Source organism: Neolamprologus brichardi, chromosome 11 (assembly GCF_056152115.1).
Source record: "Neolamprologus brichardi isolate AB-2024 chromosome 11, ASM5615211v1, whole genome shotgun sequence".
NCBI classification, from domain to species: Eukaryota; Metazoa; Chordata; class Actinopteri; order Cichliformes; family Cichlidae; genus Neolamprologus; species Neolamprologus brichardi.
Genome location: NC_142114.1, coordinates 26,788,547 through 26,809,187, shown reverse-complemented (window position 1 = coordinate 26,809,187; position 20,641 = coordinate 26,788,547). Strand labels below are relative to the sequence as shown.

Here is a 20,641-nt window from a genome sequence, read left to right as displayed (position 1 = left end):
TAATATATTATAATATATTTCATATTTAATACATTAATTAACTTAAATAGTGATTATCTGAAATAGCCTAATTCCTTATATAAAACGGCCAGATTTCGTTGACGTCTTTTCTCTTTCTTTTTTATTCACTTAGCACCCTCTGCTGGTAAACCGCATCTTTAGCGGAACATGAAGTAGCTGACGTTGCTAATAACACGGACATGTTTTGGTGTAACACACAACATCCGCTTTGGCTCCAGGTTGCCATGTGTATTTCAAGCTGTATCTCGTGCATTCCTATAAGTCGTCTTTGTTGTGTTTATGTAAGTAAAACCTCTTCTCGAAATGCTCAAACAGATGTTTTCGACTGCTGGTTAAACTGGCGCGAGCGAAACGGTCACGCGCTTGCTCTCCCTTTACCTGTTAGCATTAGCTTAGTTTAGCTAGCATGTCAACAAACTTAAAAGTAGTACTATAACTGCCCACGGCAACTTTTTAACATGCTGGGCGTTAAATTCAAACCAACTGTGCTACACTTCCACACAGAGCTCAGGTTATATTGACGGTTTGGTTCAGTGTATCATTACTTTAACATGTTAAAAAGATTTCTCAGAGCTGTCTGTTGTCCACCTTGCGACCACTGCACTCGGAGATGCGTAATATTTCTGCGCAGTCTCTGACCTTTGTTCATGTGCTCATTTGTGTGATAATCTGCCGTATTTCCAGGCTGGAGAGGTTAAACTTCCCTGAAAACCTACTAGCGTCTGAATCATGAGCGGTTCCAAACCCGACATCCTGTGGTCCCCCCACCACCCGGACCGCTACGTCATCTGCGACTCCGAACTGGGACTGTACCGGATCGGACCTGTTGGCAGCGCAGAAGCCAAGGCTGGCACCCTGCCACTCTCCGAGGAAACTGCTGCTACATTACTGGCCATCAACTCGGACACCCCTTATATGAAATGTGTGGCCTGGTACCCCAAACACGAGCCGGAGTGTTTACTTGCCGTTGGCCAAGCCAACGGCAGAGTTGTGCTTACCAGCTTGGGCCAGAGCCACAACTCTGCATGCAAAGAGCTGGTGGGGAAAGAGTTTGTGCCCAAACACGCCCGCCAGTGCAACACTTTAGCTTGGAACCCCGTGGACAGCAACTTGTTGGCTGCTGGGTTAGACAAGCACAGGGCAGATTTCTCTGTCCTCATATGGGACATCAGCAGCAAGTTGTCCCCAGAGACCAGTGTAGCAGCTGAGAAGATTCGCCTTTCATCTGTCGATTTGGACTCTAGCACAGTGGTGACCAAGCCCTTGTATGAGTTAGGCCAGAATGATGCTTGCCTCTCGCTTTGCTGGCTGCTCCGTGACCCAAAGCTGTTGCTGGCAGGCATGCACAGGAACCTGGCAATATTTGACCTGAGAAACACGAGTCAGAAAACGTTTGTAAACACAAAAGCCATCCAAGGTGTGACAGTTGACCCGCACTTCCATGACCGCGTGGCCTCTTTCTTTGAGGGGCAGGTGGCCATTTGGGATCTGAGGAAATTTGAGAAGCCTGTGCTCACACTGACTGAGCAGCCCAAGCCACTCATAAAGGTAGGATGGTGTTTGTTAAAAAACTAACTAAAGGCCACAGTAATAATCATGCACTAATATACTAGCTTTGTGTATTGGCCATGTAAATGTTCAGCCTTCTGCATTCCTCATTTGAAATTTCAGTTAGTTCAGTTTCAGTGAAATAAAGGTCAGCATGACAAGTGGCTGGTTTAAAAACAAGTGATAGCATATGACATATGGCTTCTTATCTGGCTGTGACTCCTGTGTCAAAAAATGATGTGACATGATCATATTTTACAACCCGGAATTTGAAAATACTTACTCAAGGAGTTAAAACCATGACAATGAGTGGGTTTAAAGTTGATTCAATTGCAGTTAAAAACAAACAAACTGTGTGTTTTTTATCTCTGAAATTTGCATGTGGTTATCTCATTTTCACATGACGTTATGAAGGTCAAAGATGCTGGAAATGTTTTTGTTTGTAACTTGGCAAAATATTTTCTTACTATTAAGGTACTATTCTGTGTGGCTGCATCACATATACTAAAATTATTGTACCAAAATACAAGTCAGCTGATTCTGGCAGGGTCAAGTGGGAGGCACAGATTGATTTTTCAGGGAATAACCTCTGGTCTTTCCATGCCTCTCCTGCAGTTGCTCAATGCCCCACATTCTGAGAACCACTGGTTATATTAGAACACAGGTGTCGAACTCCAGGCCTCGAGGGCCGGTGTCCTGCAGGTTTTAGATGTGTCCTTGATCCAACACAGCTGATTTAAATGGCTAAATGACCTCCTCAACATGTCTTGAAATTCTCCAGAGGCCTGGTAATGAACTAATCATTTGATTCAGGTGTCTTGACCCAGGGTGATATCTAAAACCTGGAGGACACCGGGGCTTGAGGCCTGGAGTTTGACACACCTGATTGAGGCAATCTAAAATTGACAGGTAAAATTGACTCTGGAGAACTTCAAGACATGTTGAGGTGGTAATTTAGCCATTTGAATCAGCTGTGTTGGATCAAGGACACATCTAAAACCTGCAGGACACTGGCCCTCGAGGCTTGGATTGGACACCCCTGGCCTAAATGTTCAAAGACAGAGTGATGAAATGCTCAAATAATTTTAAACTCTTTACTTATTTTTTTTATCACCAAGTCCGGTTTCATTTAAATGAAAAAAGAGGGAATAAATGAGATCAAAAACAAGATTAAGATGCATTAAAAAGGCCAAATTGTTATTTTAAATGTTTATATTAGCTCAGTCAGGGCATGCTTATTCAGTAGAAGTCTTCTTATTATAGCTGATAAAATTCTGCATTTTATTCTCAGGTGGCATGGTGTCCAACACGTACTGGCCTACTGGCCACGCTGACACGTGACAGCAACATTATCCGCCTGTACGACATGCAGCACACTCCCACGCCCATAGGTGATGAGACGGAGCCCACCATCATTGAGCGCAGTGTGCAGCCCTGTGAAAGTCAGATTGGCAGCTTTGCCTGGCACCCGTCCTCCCAGAACCGCATGGTGGTGGTGTCAGCAACCAACCGTGTCATGACTGACTTCACGGTGTTTGAACGTATCTCACTGGCATGGAGCTCCACAACTTCTCTCATGTGGGCGTGTGGCAGACACTTGTACGAGTGTGTTGAGGATTCAGCTGAGGGAGTGGAGAGTTTGATCGAGAAAGACATCGCTACTAAAATGAGGGAAAGGGCTCAGTCCAGGTACGGACATGATACCGTCCAGGTGTGGAGGAACCATTTGCTGGCGGGTGGGAAGGATCCCCAACTTAAGTCTTTATGGCATGATCTGTTCTATATCCTTTCAGGTGATGAAATGATGGAAATATCTGCACGATGGCTTATTGATAATCTGTTTAATGGCAGAGACAAACAGTCAGCCACCTGTTGAAACTGTATGCAGGGCAGGTTATTTTTTATTACTTTACAAAGCAGCAGTGAAGTGCTTCATTGCTCCGATGATGGTTCTCCTCATCTGAAGGTTTCTCCTCTAAAGACTATAGAGTAGAGATTTATATTATTATTATTACTTCAAAATGTAACCTTTTAATTTAGTTGAGTAAAGAATTCAACGTTTAAAAAGGTTATCATATGAAGCCTATAATGGGCATAATAACACCTTTCGAGAGCTTTCAATCTTCTTATCGAACATTTGGCAAGAAAGTCAAAAAGGATTGTAAAATTACTTCCAAATAGAGTCATTAATGTTGATTCACTGATTAATTAAGTTTTGAATCATTTTTGGTTGCCTTTAACCTCCTAAGACCCGAACTCTTCCACGGCATGCATTTTTAATTTCTCTTTGATATTTGGGCTGATTGGGACCTGATGAATGTAAAAACAAAGAATTACCAGATTTTTATTTTTTTTTATCTAATTTTTCTTTCTAAGAAAAATGAGAGCCACATATGAGGATATTCGTTTAAAATTTTGATAGAACAGTAGCAGTATAATGTCCTCGTAAGTGGATATCAGGCCCTTGTAGAGCAAAATTGAGCATTTTGGTCTAATTAACCCAAAATGTGATGTCTACATATGTGGACGCCAGGTTCTAGGAGGTTAAATACATTGAACGCTTCTGAACATCCTCAGATGGTGACAGATTAAAATGTGGGGCAGCGCCCCCTGGTGGGACATAATGTCATTCTAGGCAAGGCTTGAATAACTAAGAAAAAAAATGAATGAAAACGATTTATAACCATAGTAAAAATATTAACACATTATTTATTTTTGTCCTTGTTCAAGTTTAAAATGATTAATGTTGTAGTTTCCTTGTTATGTGCCTGTATTATGTTGCATGGACTGCACACTGTTACAATTCCTATGCAAGTATCACATATGAAACAGTGTGCGGAGGATATGGAGCTAAAACTTCAGGGGAACGTGCAGTCTGTGGTTTATTCTGGGATTAAGAACATTGTCAAGACAACCTCAGGTAAAACAAATAACCAACTGATTGTCTGTGCCACAGGACACTTCACAGTAACTGTGTTTATTTGAAATTTCATACACTGAAAAACTGACTTCCTGTGTTTGTGGTCCCAAAGGGACAACCGAAAGCCGCAGGTGTTGGAGTGGCTCGGACCGGCAGACAGATGTGCCGCGGTACCACAGCGAGGAGCGCTGCCTTGCCTTGCGGCTCTGTGGCTGGATCAGCAGGGGGACTGACACAGATGTGGAGAACTTCCTGCGATCACTGGAACAGGAACACGAGTGGGAGCGGGCGGCTGCTGTCGCTCTGTTCAACCTGGACATCCGCCGGGCAATCCAGATCCTCAACAAGGGAGCCATGGCAGAGAAAGGTGAGCTTTTAGGGATGAGAGGAAGGCGAGAGAAAGTAATTTGATAAGGGGAGATACTTTAGACTACATAACCATAACTGTACATGTATCAAATATATGTAATTGTAGTTGTTTGGACTTTAAAATGTAAGAAAACAATGATAAAATCCTAATCACAGCTTTTCTATTACTTCCATGTTGGCTTGTTTAATTTGAACAAACAGTTATTGATGAAAATTGTGTTCGACATCAAGCAAACTCTTAAAAAATGAAATGAAGTCTTTGAAAAAAGGGGGATTTCATTAATGTAACAGCAGGAAACACGTTTTTTACACTTTTTACAGAAGTTTAATGAAAATGGAGAGAGAAGGCTGCTGTTGACACACGCCTTAACTGAGGGAAAAAAATGACACCAATGTAGGTCAAACGCTTTTCTGTTGTGTGCACTAATGAGTGCTTCCTGAGTAAGACTGACAGGGTGATTCATTAGATAAGATGTGTCAACAGAGCCACCTCAGGACTTTCAACGTTGCAGCTCTAACTTACAATGTATTGATTCCAATGTTCAACCTTAAACCAACATTTTGTTATACCAGAGTAGTTCAGTTAGGTATTTTCCGAGCCTCACCCGGTCATATATCTAGAGGTAATAATATGTAATAAAAACTGTGTTGTATAGAGATTTCTGTTAGGGTTTATGATAGCTCGTACGTTGGGAGGCAGAGTCTTTAAAAGTTCTTTTCTTTAGCAAGAAATTGCAGTTTAAATTTGAAATAAAGCCCATGGTATGACAAAAGGGATATGGAGCTGGTTTTGGATAGGTTAACCTTTAAAAAAAAAAAGAAAAAGAAAAGTAGGACACTTTTTTCCCCCCTCCAAGCAATAAAACATCACCTTGAACAGCTGCCATAACCTTTTTCACACATGCACTGCAGCCGTGAGCATTTTTACATGTTACCTCATGTATGACAACTAAAATGCCCACTGCAGTAAGAGCAGAGTTTAAATGGACTTAACCTGCCAGCTTCCCAATGTTTTGTCCATTTGTGTCCAGTGAGTGGGTGTCAAGTGTTCTGCTTTCTGCAAGCTCTACCCCTAAACTGAGCCAAACATTTCCAGTAGTGAGGATGTGTCCGAAGCAGATTACTTCCTGCTGGGTGCTACATGTGTGAAAGGACAACCGTGGAAAATATTCTGACATGTTTTTTCCAACATTAATCTGGCTTTATTTGTGAAAATAGCGTCATCCTCTTTTTCAGATGTGCTGCTCTTACAGTTAAGACTACAGACTATAAATAAATCTGCTTCTTTCACTTCATATTACTCACAGGTGACCTGAACCTGAATGTGGTTGCCATGGCTCTGTCAGGCTACACTGACGAAAAGTCGTCCCTGTGGAGAGAGATGTGCAGCTCTCTGAGGCTGCAGCTGAAGAACCCCTACCTCTGCATCATGTTTGCCTTTCTCACCAGTGAGCCTGGAGCCTACGATGGCGTGCTGGTATTGGATCTCTTTAATATCACGAACATTTGAACGCTAGAAAAAAAATAAATAAATTTTTTTTTCTTTTTTCTAAGCACACTTTTCTCAACAGTGGCCCTTTTGTTCCCACTTCATAAAAGCGGTCAGGCATTCTTAACGCAGTGATGAATACTCGGGTAATACTCCAGTGGTGTTTAGTGGGAAAATCCTCAGGTGCACAGGAAAAGATATGTTTTACGTTTCCGTCATAAAACACCTCTATGAAAAAGGAGTCTGTGCCCAGAACACAGTGTTGGTTTCTGCTTTTTTCCTCCTGCAGCTGCTCAGATTCTGGCCTCTGGCTCCTCTCACTGTTATTTATGTCTGCAGACCTTTTCCTGGCAGAAAGTGATAAGAGGATTTAAGCAGTCACTTTGACTTTGTTTCTTGCCATCTTTGCTTTGAGAATTGATTATTTGTCACAGATTATTTGTTTCTCGCAGCACTGTGGGTCAGAACAGGGTCACAAACACCGTTTTCTTTGTGACTTTGACTCTTTAATGTAAAAAGTATCCACTATACTGAAGCTTCACCCCCTCCAAATAGTGACACAGAGACAGATATTAAAAGGGAAGATATGATATTCTTTGTTTGTGTTTCAGTATGAGAGCAGCGTGGCTGTGAGAGACCGAGTGGCCTTTGCCTGTATGTTTCTCAACGATGCACAGGTAACTGCAGAGTGAAGCTTTCAGCAGCAGATATAGTCTGAATATATCGCTGTTTGCTAACTTTGGATCTCTGCTGCAGCTGCCACGATACATCGACAGACTAACCCTTGAGATGAAGGAGGCGGGCAACCTGGAGGGCATTCTGCTCACCGGACTAACTAAAGATGGCGTGGATCTTATGGAGAGCTATGTGGACCGAACTGGTGACGTCCAGACTGCAAGCTTCTGCATGCTGAAGGTACCGAGACAAATTACACAGAAGTGCTTATTTTTACACTCATTCACACAAACCTGCTTAGAATGGAGAGGGCACATGAGATTTGAGAATGAGCCTCTATTGTATGAGTTGTCAAGATGAACAGTAGCTCTGTCAGCCAGACAAATAATACACACACAGATACACAAAGCAAAATAAACCAGTACACACAAGTTCGTCAGACTGAGCAAACAGCGTTTGGCACAGATTTATGCTCTGATTGTTGTACGGAAATTTATTCTCACAGTTTAAAAGTTTCTATTTTGCATTTTGCATATTTTAATTTTCAACTATTTTGTGTCAAAAAATTCCATTCCACCTTTTTGGACTGCAGTTGGCGATGTTAGTTCTTATTCTGATCTGCTGTCAAGTTAGCTTTATGTCGGTGTATGTCACCCAGCTGTCCACCTGCTGGCCTGGTCAGAGTGGCGCACCAGCTGGAAGGAGGATATTTCAGAGCAAGATGGTTGACAGTGACTGAACTTTCAAAATACAAGCATGTTTAGTAAATTAATGATAGATGGTGTTGATTTCTTGCATCATACTTGGATGGTTTGCTCTCACAGAGTTTATTGTTTGAGAAACACTAATATGCATGAAAAACATCCAGAATTGGATGTTTTTTGCATAAGTACTACATGTGGTTTAGTTATGGGAGCTGAGGAGCACAAAGGAGGCAGTGGTGAATGCCCTGAAATATAACCACACATCAGATAGTCTGATATGATCGGACTTTTGCATTCTCGAGTGCAACCCTGTCCCTGCAGTGCATATGTGAAAGCTGCCACTGTGTCTAAAAACTATGCTGCCCTCATTCTAGTTTTCTCATTCTGGCTGTTGTGAACTACTCCCATAATTAAACAAACACTAGAGTGCATCAAATAAAGAGAAAGGAGCTGTCTGTCTGTCCATACCCTTTGAAAGATCAGTGCACATGCTAAAACTTGCCTCCTTGTTTGTGAAAGGTCACAGCTAACACCTACTGTAACAATACAAGTAACAGCCTCGGTGGAGCTGCTTGCTGCATTGCACTTGTTTCTGGTACAGTAACACTAGAGACATCAAAGTGGCTGAACAGGTCTGTAACTTTTCATGCTGTAAAACAGCTCTCTGGGTTTGCTTCGTTTTATTTTCTTGTTCTAACCTGCTTGTGAAGAGACAAAAGCTGCCTACAGCTACAGAAATGTTGTACCTCACATACATATTTAACTAGTAGAGATGAGAAGAAAGGGCATGGCTGCCTTCCCAAGCAGAACCCCCACTGAAGTTGAAATGTCTTACAAGCCTAAATAATCTCTCTCAACAGGGTTCTCCGGGCGAAGTGCTGAAAGACCCTCGAGTCCAGTGTTGGATTGAAAACTACCGCAACCTGCTGGACGCTTGGAGATTCTGGCACAAACGAGCTGAGTTTGATATCCACAGAGGCAAGCTGGACCCCAGCTCCAAACCACTAGCCCAGGTGATTTTAGTGCTGAAATCGATATAGTGTAACTTCACCCACATCTCAGATTCCAACCGCTCAATGCATAGGTTCGAAATATGCTAACAACTGCAAGAACCAGCGAGGGAGTGCCATCTCCAACTGTGCATTGAGATGTGAAGGGAAAGAATGTGGTATAGTGGTTCATCACAAAATCAAGTTATTGACTGATTCTGTGGTGACATTATATTATCTGAAAATGACAACAGTTTAACATAGACTGTATATGAATGATGGAAGTAGCCACATTGACCTGATTCGTGGTTTTGGACTTGTGTATTTTAACAGACTAGTAAAACACCCACTTTACAGTTGTTGTTAAGGTAAAACTATCTGTAAAAACCAGGCTTTCCTGGCTTTTTTGTACATTTTAAGATAGAACTAGTACTTGATTTTAGAGCAACCACAGCCATTACAGGAACAGCCGATTCTGTCACTTCTGCATTTTGCTGTTTGGACTTTACAGACTTCAACCATGGAGGGACAGGACAAGTTGTACATCCCCCGATTGGAGGATGGTTACAGTCTTTTTTTGGCACTATAGTAGAATCGACTCAGTCGCTTTGCTTTGTTTCAGGAAGATTTAAAAGATGAAGTGGGTTAAAGCTATTGTCAACCCATGAAATGCCAGTTTTTATAAATTTGATATTAGTACCAGTATTGACATATTTCATCACCGTACAGTTGTTGTTGTTGTTTAGTTAAAAAAACGTTAGAGGTGAAATTAGATACATGTTTTTATTCTCTCAGTAAAACAGTGTTAAAGTGTCCTGTCATAAAATGACATATTCCAGGCTCTGACATGATCCAGCACCTGCACGCTCAAAGCAGTCTGTCTTGTTTCTGTGTTTGTTCTTGTTTCTTACTGTATTACGTACAACTACCCTTATATGAAAGTAGGACGGTTGTGCTGTTTATTACACTACAAGTAGAGTTTGCACCAAGCTCATAACACCCACAGCTCGCCTCTCAGTTTCTTGTCATAAAACCTGCTCGTATAGTCAGTATAGTCTGTGCTGTTTCTCCTTTTGTGTTGGAGAAATCTGTTCCTGATACTATGCATACTCCACATTGGTTGATTTATGTTTTTTTTTTCAATAGATTCTGGTATTAAAGGGTTTTTAACATGTGATTACGTGTAAGCTCAATCTTGGCAGTGCTTCATTGCATTGCTGAAATTCCAATAATCACTCTTACGCCTGTTGGAATTATTGCTGTATTATCAAGTACTTATCTCACTCTTCCTTAAAAATAAAATCCAGACAGCTGCTCTGCATGCGGCTGTTGGTTTTACCTTCATGTTCACCGGGTCTTATCAGCCGACCTTTGTGTTTGTTCTTTGGCAGGTGTTTGTGAGCTGCAACTTCTGTGGGAAGTCCATCTCCTACAGCTGCTCCACAATACCTCACCAAGGCCGCGGCTTCAGCCAATATGGTGTCAGCGGCTCACCCACCAAGTCAAAAGTCACAAGTTGCCCTGGCTGCAGGAAACCGCTGCCACGCTGTGCCCTCTGCCTCATGAACATGGGCACACCTGTTTCCAATTGCCAAGGTAAACTGGACTGTGTGGACAGATGCTCAGCTGATATTTCCAGTAACAGGCACACATCTTGGAGCAGCTTAAGTGGCTGTAACACTTAACTGAGCATTTACCTGGGTTAATGTGTGGACTTTGATCTGCATTTAAGCACAGGTAGCACCTGGACATTTAGTGTCAAGCCTTTTCTCCTTATTGCTCATAATAGGATAACATTATAACTTTACTGATATTTTATTTCTCTTTTGTTTTTTTTGCAGGAACTGGGAAATCAGATGAAAAAGTGGACCTGACAAGGGAGAACAAACTGGCTCAGTTTAATAACTGGTTTACCTGGTGTCACAACTGTCGACATGGTGGCCATGCTGGCCACATGCTCAGCTGGTTCAGGTAGGAGGGATGCATGTGCTCAGAAACTCTTCAGACGCATCTGCTGCTGAAGTTCATGTTTTTATTTCTTTAACATAACGGAACAGTCACTCTTAAAGTTTGCTAAAAAGTTTTGCATTGAGTCATATGAAGTACTTTTACAAAATTAATCATAGCAAAAAAAATGAGGTAGAAAAATCAAATGAATGCTGAAAGATATGCAGCATTTAAGCAAGTCGGGTCAATTTATTTATGTAACAGATTTACAAAACAGGCATTAACCAAAGTGGTGCACAGCAAGCAATTTGAAAAAAAAAAAAGGAAGCCATCCTAAGAACAACTTAGAAAATGGTATTACAGATTACAAGGGGGCAGACAAAGAATCAACAAAAGACACAGTTAATAACTTAGACGTAGACCGAAATTAGAATAAATTTGGCTTCAGTGGAGATTTAAATGCAGTTATTGAGGCAGATGATCTGAAGGGGATGGCTGTTCCAGAAAGTCAGTCTGATGCCTGAACCTACTAACTTCTGAGCTAAGCAGTTCACTTTTTAACAGCTCTGATAGATGGTAAATGGTAAATGAGCTGTATTTGTATAGCACTTTTACTAGTCCCCCCTAGGGACCCCAAAGCGCTTTACACACCCAGTCATCCACACATTGGTGGAGGCAGCTACAGTTGTAGCCACAGCTGCCCTGGGGCAGACTGACAGAAGTGAGGCTGCCATATTGCGCCATCGGCCCTTCTGGCCATCACCAGTAGGCGGCAGGTGAAGTGTCTTGCCCAAGGACACAACGACCGAGCACAACGCTCGAGCCAGCAACCTTCTGATTACAAGGCGAACTCCCAACTCTTGAGCCACGATCGCCCCTGGTAGATACTCGGTGTGAGCAAAATAATTTAAAAATAAATCTCGCATTACACTGGAAACCAAATTTTATTTTAGTCTTTGTTCCCTTTGTATAGCTCTTCGGTTGTGTGGTGAGAAAGATTGCTGGAATTTACTGAACGCAGAAGCTGCTCGGACGCTATGAATAGGTAGAATTTGGCTTTAACAAGAAAGGGAACAACGGCAGATTTCACCACGAAGAGGAAGAAGCAAAAAAACCCCAAACGAAGCAACGAAAACAAGGCTAACATACAGAAGCACAAACAACAGTTTTGTTAGTTTTTCATTGTTTTTAACTCTGTTTTTGTATTTGAGTGAAACCAAGTCTGTGCATATTGTGATTTCTGTCTTCTCTGCCAGCGGAGCTACCCTGGAGGACGAACAACAGCGCAAACATGAACAAGAGCAGCTTACATTACCACATGTTTTTGAGCCTGCTCCCTCGTGCATTAGTTTTTTACTAATTATTATTTAGTTATCGCCTTGTTTTTTTTTGTTGTTGTTGTTTTTTTTGTCAGAAGAAAATGGTCATTGACGAAGACTAGGACAGAAGTTACTGGTCACTGAAATTAGCTCTGGCGTAGGATTGTTGCACATGTTAGAACCTGTAGGCTGAGTGTCTGCAGTGCAGTGATTATTATGAAAAGCAAAGTTTTTGTTCTGAACTTAATTTTTTTTAACTGTTACTTAACTGTAAGGGTAAATGTGTACCTCATAAACCTCATATGTTCTTCTACTGGTCCTTTGTGTATTTATGCCTCCTGCACCACAACCTGTTCTCATTTTCGTGCCTAATGCATGTTTCACTGCTTTTTCTAGTTTTCCTCAAAAAGTTGCCTGCTGTTATCTCCTACTACAAATGTAATACCAGTTTGAGTGTTTTCACTGCTTTATTTAAAATTACATTTAAAAGTAAAACTACAGTAATTTGTTCCACATACTCCAAACCACAGTTTCATTATCAAAAATCCAGAAAGGCAGACATGCTGTGCTCTTCTGTTTTCTCTGAGCTGAGAGAACTGTGCAAACTCTACACTAGCTTTTGTACACTTACCTGCATGTTTTGTTTTAACCGACCTTCATATGTGTGTTACAGAGACCACACGGAGTGCCCAGTGTCAGCGTGTACGTGTAAATGCATGCAGCTGGACACTACAGGGAATCTTGTGCCTTCAGACAGCAGCTAAACAGGAGATGCCTGTCAGGAACTGAGGCCAAACACCAGCAGGTTCACCTCTGCAATCGCCAGCCAACAATGTGGCGACGGTGGCAGCGATGTCCTTTTCTAAACGGGCTGCTTGAATTGAATAGAATGAAATGATGTTAAGTTATATAGTCTAGTGAATGTAACATTGTAACTGAGCCCTGTATTAAGAAGGGAGGCGGTGTGTGTGACTGATCTGACTAATTGAATCAGTGACCGAAAGGGAGCGAATGCACACTCGATGTTCTGCTAATGAAAATCAAACACATGAGGCTCTGTTGCATTCAGCCTCTTCCAGTTTAGCCTGAATCAGGAATCTTGTGATTTATAGTGATCTCTTACAAAAAAAAAGTTTTCCACTCACACATCAGAATGTAAAGATGTAATCACAGGTGCCAATATGTCTGAGCTACATTTGTTGGCTCTTGTTTTAATACGCTGTACTGTATAACGTCTGTGTTACAAAGGATATTCACATACCTCATCAAAGCATTGTTCGGGGTGAAGGACGGTACCCCGGGTGACGGTGGGGAGTTTAGCACACAATAACAGTCTTCTTGCTCTCTTCATGTTCCTCTGTGCCACTCTGCATCTGGCATTGTGGAGGGCAGGGGCAGTGCGGGTGGGGTGGCTAGGGGTGGATGAGGAATTGGAGAAAGTAGGAGTGGTGATGGGTGAGGAGGAGAGTGTGGGGAGGGTGCGTCTTTATTCACCAGCCCACTCCAGGCCTGTGGTCTATGAAAGAAGCGCCCCAGAAAACAGCAGCTGCTCGGCACTCTGACAAGACCCTCCAGATTGTTCCCCTCATAAAGAACCTCAGCTGCCGGAACACTATTGACTCAAAGAGAGGGCGAGCGAACAGAGCCCGAGCCTTGCACACCCCCTCCTGCACCCTGTGCACACACACTTGCCCTCTCTTTCTTTCTCTCTCCCTCTGGTGTCCAAATTGCACCCAAAAACTATGCATACCACACATCAATCCAAGGATGGGCGCTGTCTGTGGTGGGGGGAGCGGCTGTGTGTAAACCACATTGTAAATGGGCTTTCTCTCTTTCTCTGCCACCCTCCCCGCACAGTCACTAACCCAAGGAGGCATTGTAAGTGAGAGGCGGTCTGCACTAGAGCTGGCTAAATCACTTAGTCATGGAGTGAGGAGGAGGAGGAGGTGGTGATGGTGATGGGAGGGGGGCACATGAACTACTGTATGCTGCTTTCACCAGGATCTTTTTCTCGGTGTGGGAGGTTTATAAGTCTGCGTGCCCTTTTGTGAACTGTTTTGGAGTGGAGCTGACAAATTGGCAAGTCGTGTAGCATCCCGAAAAACAGATTGGCTGGAATTTCATCCTTTCACTGTTTCTTGTGTTTTCCCTTTGAAATAAATTCTGACTGACAAATTAGAGCACTGCTGAATGGGGGTGTTTTTCCATAACCTTATATGGCTTATTTTTACATTATTATGTTTCATAGACGCAGTTAGCGTGGGTTTTCTGTCACATGATCTCTTTCTGTTCATTGAGTCACTCATTATTCTCCCATGGGAACTCCCACAGAATCTGTGCATTCAGGAAGATGGTGAGAAAGAAAAAAAAACAATAGATTTTGAGCATCCCGATTTTCTAAACAAGAGCTTGCACACAAATAATTCCACTCCAAGTTGGCTGCTTTTCTGGAACTTTCACTTTTATGTTTCTAAACATAACACAAATGTAGTTTGGCCAGTTGTCGTGGAATAAAGATGTTTTGTCATCTGGAGCTGGCCTGAAGTTTGAGAGTGAGATTCTGCCATTGGAAAAGGAACAGATGACCAACTGTCTCACCACACACATTCATTTGCCAAATATCTTTAAGCATAAAAGGAATTTGACCCGAGTCAAGTCACATAAGCAAGCTCTCAAGTCACTTATGCACAGTATCATTAACAGAGACAAGGAAATCAGGAAAGTAGGTGCAACAAGGTCAAGGCCGCTCAGAGTTGATTCGTATAAATATATGTTTTTTAAAATCAAATATAGATATAAACTTTCCCGTCCTCTGCAAAAGGGAAACCGCTTGATAAATGAGATTAACAGGTATGGTGCTGCAGTGTTTAGCACTGTTTCCTCAAAGCAAGGTGGTTCTGGATTAGTGAACGGTGCACTAAATGAGGCTGAGATAAACTGGTTGGGTTTTACTTTGTTAATGCAAAAAACATTAAACACATCGTGTGACAAACTAAATGATGTGAAGTAGCTCAATAAAGCAATACAATGTGACAAAATGTATCGACATTTCTTATCATATTGCCAGTTAAATAGAAAGTAGAACAAAAAGAACAAAAATCTCGATTGCAAAACAATCTAAATACAATAAAATAAGGAGCTCAGTGAGTCATATAGGGACAACAGCTAATAAATGTAGACTTTGTGGTATGAGGTGGTCCAAATTTCCTGTGGAGCTGAAATTGATGACTAAGTTTTCACTGCCTGTAAAGAGGTGCAGAGGGGGTCTGCAGTAAAAGCCATTCACCTCAGTGTGAAATTACATCTGAATCTGACAAAATAATGATTAATGTCATGAAGTCATTTTACAAGTTTTTATTAGTTCAAAGTTTTAATATTTATTTTGGAGCTATATGCTCTTTATGTAATTAAAATAATAATAATGATGTACCAATAAAATATTTACAGATATAATTGGCTGAGAATATAGCCAATACATAAATTTGGACCAATCAGCGTCGTTACTGTACACCCCCAGTGTCCAATCATACGCTCGGAATTGAGCGTTGTGTTCCGCCCACAGGCAGCAGCCAGTAGTCTGGTAGAAAGAACTGTCATTTAGAGTGAGTGGACAGGATGGGGAAGACGCAGAGAGAGCTGGAAAACACGAATTAAACGTAATGAGAAGTATTACAAAACAACTTTTAAAGTTGCCCATGTTGTGTTTGCAGCTTACGACGGCATTTGTTAGTATCTAACAGGTAAGTTTATCCCGTAATAATACGTCTTTGACCTGCTTTTTTCTTCGAACGAATGAGCTGATTTTTTTTAAAGGAAGCTAACGTTTTTGTTTTTTTGTTTTGTTTTTTGCTAACAAGCTAATGTTTATCTTACCGCCCCCACCCATCCCATTCTTCCCACCACCATCTCCTTCTGCAGAAAAACAGCAACTTTGGCAGTACGTGGTTTTTTTTCTCACTGCGATAAGAATTACAGTCACTTTGTGAGGATGTCAGCCCCCAGCAACTCGCTTCAGCAGCCGAGGGTCAGACGCAGCAATGCGGGCTCCCCCGGCTCCTTCAACAACAACAGCTGCCGTTTGCACCCCATCCGTGCCACTGTGCCCTACCAGCTCCTTCGTGCGGGTCAGAGCAGTCCCACGCGGCCACAGACCCTGTGCGGAGGAGCCACGAGCCACAGCCGGGGCTCCAGCCCCCCCTCCAGTCCGACACTCAGTTCAGGAAGTGCAAATGCTAAGCAAAGACTGTCCCCCGAAAATAAGGAGTCGTCTTGCCCCCCAGACTCTCCAGTTTCCAGAGGTAAAAACAAGATTTTCAGCAACTTTGCCTGTGCTGGGTCAACAAATGCTCACCACGTGCGTTTGATTCAGGATGACTTGTCTTGATAGCCTAACTTATGTTGTCACTGTGTGGTGTATAGTCATGCCATTAAATGTGCTAAAATGTGATCACATATTATTTTTTGGGGTGGGTAAGAAGTAAGTCTGGAGTCAGGCTGGCACTTGCTTTGAAGGAGGTTTATGCATTAAGCCTATCTTTAAGTGCAGTTATGCAGTCATAAAGAGGCTGGAGTGAAATACTGGCTCCTTTACTTTATTTGCTCTTTTGAAAGGAGAGAATTGGCAGAAAGACCTGATTTTAGTTATAACAGCGGCCACGTCACTCCCAGGAGAAGCCACGCCAGAGAAATGGTCAGGTGTTGCTTAGACTGACTCTCACTCCATACATAGATGCATGTACTCTGAACATATGCTAAACCTCACCATGCTGCCTTGCACATGGATAGCAGAGCCTGGCCTTATGTTGTTTCATGTCATGCCCAGTTGATCTTTGGAAGAGATATGGAGATACAGTGAAGGAGCATATGAGAGTTTAGGCAGCACCCAGTGCTTCACTGACTAAACCTTATTTAACTGGCTACTTCTCCTGCCAAATATTGACCCTGTGGCCGGTTTTCTGTAGCAGTATGCTTTCACAGGCCAGCAGTCCACTTTTTCTTTTTTGCTGAAAGAATACTACTTTCTCTGTAGCCCCCGTGTTTTTGTAGAAAACGCACTCCTAACCACGCTCTGTCAAGCTAGTGTTTGAAACACTCTGTGATAAGAAAGGCCTGCTTTTCCTGCAGGCTCATTCTGCTTTGGTTAACCTAGGTGACTACTCCTGCCTCAGCAGCTGGGGCAGTGTTACTTCCATTTGTCAAATTCTAATAGATTTTCCCTCTTACCTTTAACGAAATGGGTGCCCTCTTTTCTCAATGCAGCACGATAGTTTTTATGGAGTAGTGTGTGGAATTTAATGTTTGTGACGTGCTTCACATTCCTCAGTTCTTTGAATGAGATGACCTCCAGCCTTGACTAGTGTAGCATGCAAGGCAGGAAACTAAGTCTCTTCAGTAACAACTGAGTGGGCAGCTTTACCAAGCATGGTGAATTTCACCTGAGTTGGTGTTGATCCCCTGCTCTGTTGGCATGCCATGCATACCTCGGTCCTCTGAGAGAGTCAACCTCTAACCCAGACTAGTGTCCCATGTCAGTGGTGATGATGATGGAGGCTTGACCCTCGTTCATGGATGTGACCCCACAGTACAAACACGCCTGAGAGGCGTCAGATGACAAGTACTATGGGCCACATCAGCAAGTGGTCTCATGGTTCCCGGAAGTGAAAAATGTGGCATATAGATCAATTTAAAGGTGGAAAAACAACTGAAACAAATAACCGATAAGATTGCCAGAATAAGTTATTGATCATTAAAATAAAGATATGACACAAAGATGCCTGTCACTTTTATTTCACTTACAAAAGTAAGTAAAACACAGACATTTATGATTGTAAACTGTCAAGCAGACAGATTGAAATGAATGAAGTTAATCAGCCCATTATTCATAAGTCAAATCATTTTTTGTGTCAGGCAAAGTTTCTTCCGGGCATTGGCTGATTGTCAGGTCTCATATGCAGCTTTTTTCTTTTTACCCCAATTACTGGTGTACTTATTTTTTAAAAAATGTGTAAAACAAATTTTGGCTCTGATATAGCCGCCTCTCTGTAGTCTAATGTTCTGCCTAGAGAATATATGATGAGTTACACTTGAAGAGTAAAAAGGGCTATGAGCACAGTAGCACATTCCTTGTGAAGTAGCTCTGGTGAGCTAGCGGAGTTGTGCATTAATGTTAAAGTTGTGTGACCTACCTCATTAGTGACAAGTATGCAGAATTTCCCTGTTACGTTAGAAATGCTTCACCAATGCAGTATTTTACACTGGCCATAGATATATCTGCATTCTTTTAACGACCTCCAGGGGGCAATAACTGTGGTTCCAAATAGACTTGCGCTTCTATAAATGTCTATGGAAAAACTGCTCTCCTTCCTGACCCCAGTAAATACTTTCCTGATGAGTTTATGGGCTCAGCCACCTGTTTCAGATCACAATGAATCGAGCATTAACTTTTTTTTTTTTCTTTTTTTTTTTTTTTAGCAAATTTTGTTTAAGTGTCAGAGGATTATCCAGGATGTCCTCACTGGATAACAACTTGTGTTGACGAGGCTTTGTGCGAGTAGTGTCACAGTCATATGCACCCCTTGACTATTTTCACCAGGTTTCTAAACACCAGGATAACAAAGGTGAAAACACTCAACATGAACTAGAGAAATTCACGGATTAATGGGTCATGTCACAAGTAACATCTAGCTGAACTTTCTCACATAACTTCAGCTTCATGATAAAATCCATTTGGACGAATTACAATTTTTAGTGACACAAATTGTATTGACGTCATGCAAAACAACTGTCAGCCTTGAGTACTCTTGTCTTTGTCCTATCTGGTTCACTGTAATTGTGGGTGGGTGGGGCAACCTAAACCTCACCTCCAGGGCAAGTCTGGCACAGAGGCAGCATGGCCAGAAATGACACACAATTAGTCTTGTTGCTGTTGTTTCTTCAGCCTCCATCTGTGTTCACGGATCCCCAAAGCAACAACAGACTCCCTCCCAGCAGATTGTTAGCTAGCATTACCCGGCATCCTGGTCAGTAGTGTAATTTAATTTGAAAAATACAGTTATTAGTTAGAGGTGGGAATCGCCATACATCCCATGATACGATATTATCACGATACTTAACGCACGATACGATATTATTACAATTTTTTACAATATTTTGCGATATTCAGATTCTGTACATAAAGGTAAACTTTATCAATATTCGTTTTATCTAATATCAAATTCTCACACTCAGTCTTTCTCTCATTTCAGTTTTATTGTTGACAAACTGAACGGTTTGTATTACAGTCTAGTCCAACTTAACTGAATGCAACCATCTGGTACAATTATAGCTATTCTGAACTATGCAGTTTATGAAAACTATGCAGCCCCTTCAGCAACTGAAGAATTTGAAAGTAAATTAAAACAAAATATAATTTTACATTAAATAAAATTTTTTAAACTGTATTAAAATAAAACATGTCTTAAATTAAAATAAGTAAACTGTCATGTTTATTGCTGCCGAAAAGTTAAACACATTTGGACAGTGAAGGAATGTCAGGATTCTTGCTCAGAAAAAGGATCAACATGCTCTGAAGTCAGAGCACAAAAAGCTTTTTTGTAACAAAATGTCGATTTCTGCTGTCCCTGTATCGATACATTATTAGCAAACAAAATATCACCATACTACACAGTATCGATTTTTTTCCCCCACCCCTATTATTAGTGTTGTCCATGAAAAGTATGGGACAAGGGTTAATAATTGTTGTTCGCATTATTAAGGAACCCCCCCATTTAAAACAGCAAGATTGTCTACAGTCTTTACATGTAGTCTGCAGTGATCTCGAAAGTCTAGATTTTGTTCCCTGACTGCTCGCTTATACAAGGCAGAGTCGGTGTGTTGAAGCTTTGGCAGTTTATAGTCGGATTTCTTTTTCACAGCTCACGTCTTCTAGAGCTGCACTTTATGTCCTTGTCCTTGACCTTAAGCCAGTTCTTAGCCCTGTTACATAAAATATCAATAGAAATTCTTGATCTACAGTCTAAAAACATGGTGTCGGGCATGCAGCCTAGGCCAGACCCTGTCCACCAGTGAGTCCAGTTTGCCCTCTGAATGGGTTTGAACTCCAGTTTTTTGTTTGTTTTGTTTTTATGAAACAAAGTCCATCATTATTATTTTTAATTATTTTTAATAATAATAAAAACATTATTATATTTTGTGGTAATGCCAGCCTTACTATATAAAATGTATAGAAAGTGTTTCTAGGCCTAGAGATTTTTTTTTTTCTTGAAAAAAAAAAAAAAGTGTAAAATAGTGTCCATGTGAAGGTGATATTTATTTCCACTGATCAGCAAATTCTAATCACAGTAGACTCAATAAGACATCCCAGTCATCTGTTTTTGAAAATGGAACTTTAATTAAAAAATAAATATTTTAAGAGATTGGGTTAAGTTTGACTTTGACTTTTGCTCATAGTTTCACATTTCAGAAAGTAATTCTTTAAAGGGGGGTAATGTTTGCAGGTGTTTTCCAGTACAGTGCATTTATTGGTCAGGAATACTTAAGGTCAATGTGGATGCCATGTGGCACTAAAGTGAGTTTTACATGAGGTTAATAAAGAGATGCTACTGCAGAACTGCCACGTTCTGACACAAGCTTACCTCTGACTGCAAAACACAATTTACAAA

At 41.5% G+C, this 20,641-nt stretch overlaps 2 protein-coding genes across 3 annotated transcripts in view; both read left to right on the top strand.

The window, feature by feature from the left end:
* The first annotated feature begins 179 nt into the window (after window positions 1-179).
* mios (missing oocyte, meiosis regulator, homolog (Drosophila)) lies at window positions 180-14,149 on the top strand. Its single transcript, XM_087848453.1, has 12 exons — window positions 180-302; window positions 706-1,569; window positions 2,861-3,350; window positions 4,391-4,489; window positions 4,602-4,856; window positions 6,166-6,335; window positions 6,959-7,024; window positions 7,104-7,262; window positions 8,587-8,739; window positions 10,107-10,311; window positions 10,557-10,686; window positions 12,655-14,149. Exons 2-12 carry the CDS (start codon window positions 751-753, stop codon window positions 12,743-12,745), a joined length of 2,637 nt encoding a protein of 878 aa, XP_087704579.1. The 5' UTR covers window positions 180-302; window positions 706-750; the 3' UTR covers window positions 12,746-14,149.
* Window positions 14,150-15,555: 1,406 nt separating this feature from the next.
* Window positions 15,556-20,641, top strand: part of glcci1b (glucocorticoid induced 1b) — a 28,316-nt gene continuing 23,230 nt past the window's right edge. For both annotated transcript variants that reach the window (XM_006791839.3, XM_006791838.3), the window contains exons 1-2: window positions 15,556-15,721; window positions 15,900-16,279. In XM_006791839.3, the coding sequence (XP_006791902.1) occupies window positions 15,970-16,279 (310 nt within the window). In that variant the 5' untranslated portion in view covers window positions 15,556-15,721; window positions 15,900-15,969. The remainder of the gene's footprint in view (window positions 15,722-15,899; window positions 16,280-20,641) is intronic.

Coding starts and splice junctions, on each gene's coding strand:
- mios (XM_087848453.1), top strand. CDS start 751: ATGAGCGGTTCCAAACCCGACATCCTGTGGTCCCCCCACCACCCGGAC. Junction 4,490..4,601: donor CATTGTCAAGACAACCTCAG/GTAAAACAAATA, acceptor GTGGTCCCAAAG/GGACAACCGAAAGCCGCAGG. Junction 6,336..6,958: donor GAGCCTACGATGGCGTGCTG/GTATTGGATCTC, acceptor TTTGTGTTTCAG/TATGAGAGCAGCGTGGCTGT.